Source organism: Lolium perenne, chromosome 5 (genome assembly GCF_019359855.2).
Source record: "Lolium perenne isolate Kyuss_39 chromosome 5, Kyuss_2.0, whole genome shotgun sequence".
NCBI lineage: Eukaryota > Viridiplantae > Streptophyta > Magnoliopsida > Poales > Poaceae > Lolium > Lolium perenne.
The window spans coordinates 122,818,263-122,825,775 of NC_067248.2; the positions used below are offsets into that span (position 1 = coordinate 122,818,263).

General features: G+C 46.7%; 2 protein-coding genes across 2 annotated transcripts; both read right to left on the bottom strand.

The window, feature by feature from the left end:
• Window positions 1-2,721: 2,721 nt before the first annotated feature.
• Window positions 2,722-3,780, bottom strand: LOC139831581 (uncharacterized). Its single transcript, XM_071820880.1, has one exon. The coding sequence runs from the start codon at window positions 3,778-3,780 to the stop codon at window positions 2,722-2,724; it is 1,059 nt and encodes a 352-aa protein (XP_071676981.1).
• A 421-nt stretch (window positions 3,781-4,201) lies between these two features.
• LOC127303538 (uncharacterized) lies at window positions 4,202-5,446 on the bottom strand. The gene has a single exon (XM_051334259.2). It carries the CDS (start codon window positions 5,444-5,446, stop codon window positions 4,202-4,204), a length of 1,245 nt encoding a protein of 414 aa, XP_051190219.2.
• Window positions 5,447-7,513: the final 2,067 nt, after the last annotated feature.

Genomic DNA, 7,513 nt, shown 5'->3' on the forward strand with positions numbered 1-7,513 from the left:
TTCTACTCTTCATGGATGATTCAAGGCTACCACCTCTCTCATCCAAGTTCTAGTTGGGATCTCCATCACCAATCTCCCACTTCTTAGATTCTATCCAAGGGTCTCTCTAAGGAGTGGTTCTATTGGCTTGGTCTAACCTACCAAGGGAGTAAATTTGGTTTGTGTTGGGTTGTGTGTGTTTTGATTTGGGTTTTTGTGTGTGTTCTTCCCCTTTCCCATCTCTCTCATCTACTCACTTGGTCAAATTCGTGGGATCTTGGCATATCCTAGCCCTTAGGCCTCATCATTTAGTGGCGCACCTGGCTATGCACCACTGACACATGTGCGCCGCTGGCAACATAACTTGCGTGCATCACGGTTAAGGCGCTGTGTATTATATATTTTAGTTGGATATACCATATTTATACAGTTACATTATGTATATACGTACACAGATTTTAGAACAATACAAATAGATAAAATTATAACATACTAAAATACGCGCGGCGCGTCCACCGGTACGTCGTCATGCTGGCGCTTTAGTTGGATCTTCTTTTGGACGACTCTGTCATGTCGTCGTCCCGGCGTCACTTCTTGCGGGGCGCCTTCTCCGACGAGGCGGACTCCGACGAGCTTTCGTACCCCTCCTCGTCCTGTCTATGCCCGCGCCGCGGTCGCCTCCTCCTTCGCACGAGCCTTCTTTGCCGCGGCCGCCTCCTCCGCTGCCTCCTCCGCCTCCAACCGCACCCACATTGTATGTTCGTCCCCCTCCTCCTCTATGTCCTCGACAGCATCTTCCTCCTCCTCTGTGTCATCGGCGGCGTCTTCCAGAAGGTCGTTGTCATCGGTGTTTTCATCGTCGGCCGCCACGTCTTCGGGTTCCAGGTCATCGGAGGTCGGCGATGGTTCCCGTTACCACCAGTGTCGTCACCTAGGGGACTTTCCCTCGCTGTCAGAGTCGGACAGCCAGGAAACACCACTCATGGCGCGCGGCGGGTTGTTGGCGATGGCGGAGGAGCGAGGTTGCAAAGAGATATGGGAAGTGCACACGTTGGCGTCGTACTTATATCTTCGTCGATGGAAGCTGGGAAGGCAACATGGAAATCGAAGAGTGCGGCGGGTTGCCATTCCAGCCATTGCCATTTCGGTGTTTAATGAGTTGGCGCCTCATACGTCGTGCACGCGGAGGTTGCCATTCTTGCCGTAATGATGCCATTGTGTGTGACCGTTTCTTTTTTGGCCGTTGCCATGCATTTTGCGGCAGTTGCCGATCAGTGGGTGTAGCAACCTAGCCTGGACTAGTAATTGTGCACGTGCAATGCACGTGTAATCTTAGGAAATCAATCAAAGTAGCAGATGCAACCCATTCTCACAACAACTATCAAACAACAAAATTCAGTCTTATACATACAAACCTGAAGGCAAAATTCACGGATTGGTTCTTGCTATTTGAAGTATCATCTGTTTAGTTGGAAATAAACAGCAACAGATTACAAATGTGCAATGAACTTGAGAAAGAGAATATCACAAACATACGCTTTTAAGCAACAATCTCCTATCGGCAAAACTACACTTCTGTATTCTAATAATTGTAGTGTAATCTGTGGAGAATTGACTAATTGCTACAAAGTGAGATTTTTTTCCTTCTTCTGATTGATTTAATATCATCATCATCATCATTATTTTCCTCTTGAAGGTTCAGAGCGGTTCTTTTCTTTTAATCCGCAGCTCTTGTTTATTTGGTCGAGACTATTGAGCAAGTTGTATCAACCTGAGGAAATAAATGGATTGGATGGCATGCACTTTTGGCCAAACTAAATTACCCCAAGCCCATGTAATGGTACAATAAACGTACTGTTAACATTTCAGACATGCAAAACTGTGGATGACTCGCAGCGTCTGGTCCATATTTGTGTCGACACTTGAGAGTAGACCTAACAGAAGCAGTTTGACAAGCATGTCAACCCAGATCATTATTTACATACTGTGTATAAACAACAAATCTGTGGTTGAGCGAAAGCATATATGTCTGGCAATTAGAGCATCTTACCTGCTATATGTGTATCTTGCGCAACTACTATTCCTGGCACCATTTACACTTGCAATATTTATTAGGTTTCGATGGCAATCAAGCTTCTGGGCCACTACTTAATTCAGCTGTTAGATGACGGGTGAAAGGAAGATAGTGCAAACACATATAGTTGACGCTTATGTCAACAGTATATCTGATCATATGAAAGAGGCAGACTTACATTTTCAGCGCAATAATAATAATAATAATTCTCAATTGAAACTTGTTGGCGTACTGAAACCTGCAAGGCACTATGATCTAAACATGTGACCGTAAAGAATAAAGGTCCAGAAGAAATATAACTCTTGGGAGATATTGAAGTGGAACAATAAGTAAGAAATTTCTATAAAATCCAATGTTCTAATTATTATTTTCCAGCCAAGTTTCATTGATGGAAAAACACAGCAGCGAACAACAAGACTGAGAAAAAAGCTAAACCACCAAGGCAAGTATCAACCCCGTTCTCAAGCTGTATAGACCTATACATATAATCAAATGTATATGGGAAGATCCTATTTCAAAACCTGGCAACATAGCGGTGCTGCAAAACACAAACATGCTTATATCAGAATATGATAAATGAGCGATATCAAATGATATGTTCAATAGATGCAGTAGGAACATTGAATACTAATAATAATTGACCGGACTGAAGGAAGAACAAACCTGTTTCATCCCTCCAAGACATCCCTGTACACAATATTCTTCGTGCTTTTTCCAGTGGGATCTATGTCATTATTTGGCTTGGCCAAAATCCGAGTGGTCTGCCTTGACACACCCCTCGACAGTGCAACATAAAGCTGGCCATGCGAGAATACAGGTTCAGGGAGGTAAATACCAACAGTTGGAATGGTTTGCCCTTGGGCTTTGTTGATGGTCATAGCAAAACTCAACCGTATGGGGAACTGTTTCCTCTTGAATTTGAACGGAAGTGAAATGTCATCCGAAGGCGACAAAGGGATCCTCGGTATAAACACTCTATCTCCAGCATGTTGTCCACCAACAATCTCTGCATCAATTGCATTATCTTGAAATGCTCTAATCATCAATCTTGTTCCATTGCACAACTCGTTGTGAGGATCGAGATTTCGGAGAAGAATGACAGGACAATTGACTTTGAGTTTCAGAAGATGCGGGGGCAGGCCATTTGGAGTTATGGAGTTTAGATAGTCAATTGGGTAGTTATTGCGTGCATCATCTTCGACAGAGTCAAAGCTATAATATACCTTTTCTTTTCCAGGAAACCTTTCAATCATCTTTGTATTTAGATTGTCCACATGTTCATTCTTGGTTGAAAGAATGGCACGTGAGCTCATGTAGGATCCAGATGCGGCGTTTTCATGAAGCGATGGGAAGACATCTTCAATAAGCTTGTTCACTGGTTCTTCTGTAGAAGTGTAAGGAATAACAATGTCATCCGGAAGACGCACATAATCGCCACCGATCGTCTCTTCTGTTCCATTCCCAATTCTCAAGAGGTAACTGGAGAACCACGGGTCAGTTTGTGCCCTCATATTACGCGTGAGACGTATCTTTCTAATCTTCTCCCATAAATGAGACCTCCGTAGTGTGGCGTCAGTGATCTGCGCTCTTGTCCCACGCGTCACCACTAGAAGGACCTGCCTAAAATCTCCTCCAAACACCACAACCTTCCCACCAAAAGGCAAATCACATCCCATGATGTCTTGTAGGGACCTATCAAGTGTCTCAACTGTTTGACGCTTTGTCATGGCAACTTCGTCCCAGTTATCAAAGATGCCTTGCGGAGCAGATCTGCGGTACCACTTTGCTTGGTGAAATTGCACATGCTGCTATCTGTGAGTTTAATTGGAATTTTGAACCTTGAGTGGGCGGTGCGTCCACCAGGCATGATGGATGCCGCTATACCAGATGTCGCTGTTGCAATAGCTATTTGTCCTAGTGAACGAACCTTAGCAAGAAGTGCTTTGTACAAATATGTCTTTCCCGTGCCACCTGGACCATCAACAAAGAATACCTGGCTCCTTTTGTCAACGACGTGAGAGAGTATTTCATCAAAACCAGCGCGCTGCTCAGTGTTAAGAGATGTAAACAAATTTATATCTTTTTTGTCCGGAATGATCGACATCTCCTCTTGAACCTCTCTCGAGTAACCACTTGAACACCCATCATCTACCGGATCCAAATCTGGGAGGCCATAACTGCCAATATCCTTCCCCATCGAATGCACCAGATCCCTAATGTCTCTAAGGACCATACGCTCTCTGCGGCCTTGTTGGGATGGTTCCGAAGGTAGTCCTCAGACATTGACTCGAGGTGCTTCTCCCACAATGATCGGATGTTTGTCGCCTCACAAAACACCAGAATAGTTGCAAATAGCCTTCTTAGAGCACGTGGCATTTGGAAAGTAGCAGACTCAGTCAAGCAGTCATCAAGTGACTTGTCGGTCTCTATCAGACCTCTTTTCTCACACGCTTCTCTGAAAGACGCGCACAACTTTCCATGCACAGTCTTCAAATTTTCATATGATGTTGCACCTCGAACATGATTCATAAGTATTCTTAGGAAGTACCTTTCACCTTCAGCAGGATTTGCATACACAATTCTCCCAATCTGCCCCCGGCCCTTTAGTTTTCTTATCTGCCATATCTTCTTACCCTTAATCCAACGATAAAATTCTGGGAACTCTTTGTACAAGAAGTTCCTCGCATAAGGGTCCACCTTGTTCATCTTGAAATATTGAGTGAGCATGGTGTTGGAAGAAGAATCCCGACTGATAACATCCTCTAGATTATCACCCTCCTTGAATGTGACAGACTGCATATTTTCCAAATGAAGTTGAAGTTGGAGAACCGAGGGAGAGACACCGTACATTGGAAAAGCGCAAATCCTGTGGATAGACTCCGGTGGCCCCACAAACCTAGCATCTCTATACTGTTTAATCTCATTGATTACTCCACCATCTGTATCTGCTGCTGGATCAACCGAGAATGAAGCACGATCATGTCCTTTATAGATGTATTTGAATAAGTATTTCACTGCCTTGATGCTAGAGCAAGCTTCAACATTGATGTGACAATTATACAGCATAAGGAGACCAGGGTTGTATGGGACAACCCACCTATTATCCAGCTCAGCTCCTCTGACCTTCACACGGCGACCATCATGCCTCCTCCTATAGATAGGATATGAGTCCTTTCCTTGCTCCGTAGCATCACAGAACTGCCGAGGATAGCGAAATCGACATTCACCATCTATCATGCAAGGACAATTTTTCTTGAGAGCACCACATGGTCCGTGGAGCATATGCTTCACCACCAAAGCATGCAATACAGGGTACTTGTCCTTGTCAGGAATTTCTGCAGATATCACCTTGTCGTACCCATCTGGATTTGTTAGCTTGCTATCCGATCGCATGATTGTTATCACCAGAATTTGACCGAGTCAGAGGTGGGCCGCGATCAAGATGGATTTGAAGAATATACATGGAAGAAATATGTGAATCGGCCTTTATATGCAAAATATGGGCTAGTTGGCCCGTGTATCTGTAACGTAGATTACGTGTCGTTTTAGTTAGAGTTGGCCTCGTGCACGGTTGGGATTATTCCCACGTTAGAAAGTCCCCTGGACTATAAATATGTATCTAGGGTTTATGAAATAAACAACAACCAACGTTCAACCAACAAATCAATCTCGGCGCATCGCCAACTCCTTCGTCTCGAGGGTTTCTACCGGTAAGCAACATGCTGCCTAGATCGCATCTTGCGATCTAGGCAGCACAAGCTCCACGTTGTTCATGCGTTGCTCGTACTGAAGCCTTGTTGATGGCGAGCAACGTAGTTATCATAGATGTGTTAGGGTTAGCATAGTTCTTCGCGTAACATGCTATCGTAGTGCAACCCTTGCGTATCTAGCCGCCCTTACACCTATCTTAGGTGTAGGGGCGGCACCCCGCTTGATCATTATTTAGTAGATCTGATCCGTTACGGTTGCTCCTTGTTCATCAAGGATTAGTTTAATATCTGCAATAGTTAGGCCTTACAAAGGGCTGGAGGATCCAGCGGCACGTAGGGTGTCGTTTGCTAGTCCTAGACAGGATGTTCCGGGGATCAACCTCGTGTTGGTTTTTAGGCCTTGTCTAGGATCGGCTTACGGTCACCGTGCGTGGCCGCGAGGCCCAATCCTGAGTAGGATGATCCGATTATGCGGTGAAAACCCTAAATCATCGTAGATCTCATTAGCTTTATCTTGATCAAGCAGGACCACCATATATTCGTGCACCTCGTACGAATCATGGGTGGATCGGCTCCCTGAGCCGATTCACAGGATAACCTGAGAGCCGATCGAGGCTCGTATTTAATGTTTACGTGTATGCCATGCAGGAAACTAAGCGAGGCATCTCCATCACCTTCCTGACCAGGTATAGGTCAGGTGGCACGCCCTTGCATCAGCATCGGACGTGTGTACCAGAAGGCTTTGCGGGCCGTCGCTCGGAGGGACCTCGGCCAGCCGCAGCCCTAGGTTGTTCCCGGCTCTACGGTGCTGCCCGTCACTGCCCGCCGGTGGGTTTTGACAGCAACACATTCTGGCACGCCCGGTGGGACCAGCTTCTACATCAACCACATCGCCATCTACATCTGAGATGGCGGACGGCACGCCAGTCACGTACGAGGATCTGACCGACGAGCTCAAGAAGAAGTATGACGAGATCAAAGTCATCCTCGAAGCCGACCTCATCGGCTCTTTCCACAGAACCCGTTCACATGGCATCAGGTGGAAGGGGTTCTCGCCTAATGGTGCGCTAGATGGGATAGACCTCTCTGCCCCGTCGGAAGAACGCACCAGGTCCCTGCGGCAGGAGATCAACTACTTGGTGGCTCACTCGCTACACCGCCACTCTGAGAACCTGGTCAACACGTTGGAGCGTGTCGCTCTTCGCGTGATCCAGGAGATCATGAGGCACCAGTACTCGCCGTCAGGACCAGCTCTCGGGACGCATCAAGGAGAGTTGCCACTCCAGTCCCATCCACCGCTGCCATTTGCGTTGGCAGCACCAGAAGTGCCGACTTCACCGGCATTCGTCGTCTACAAGATCGGTGGTGACCCTAGTGACTACCAGTTCTTGCTTGAGGCGCCTAAGGAGATCCCTCACGGGTACACGTGCACGTATGTGCCAGATTGCGGTAACTGGGCGCTCACAAACCAGGCCACAACATCAGGGACTTCTGGGAAAACAGGAGGGACGTCAGCAACAGATCTTGAGAAGCAGACGTGGCTAACTAAGTACGCCACCCCGACGAACCTCCAGAGCTCAGCTCCTGCAGTTGGCTCAGAGCTGGAAAAGCAAACATGGCTGGCTAAGTACGCCACCCCGGCGAATCTTCAGAGTTCAACTCCTGCAGCCAGCACAGCGGATCAGATCAGTACCATACTGAGAGATCAGTTCGGCATGGTGCCGAAAAGGAGGGCAATCGGCTATTCCAA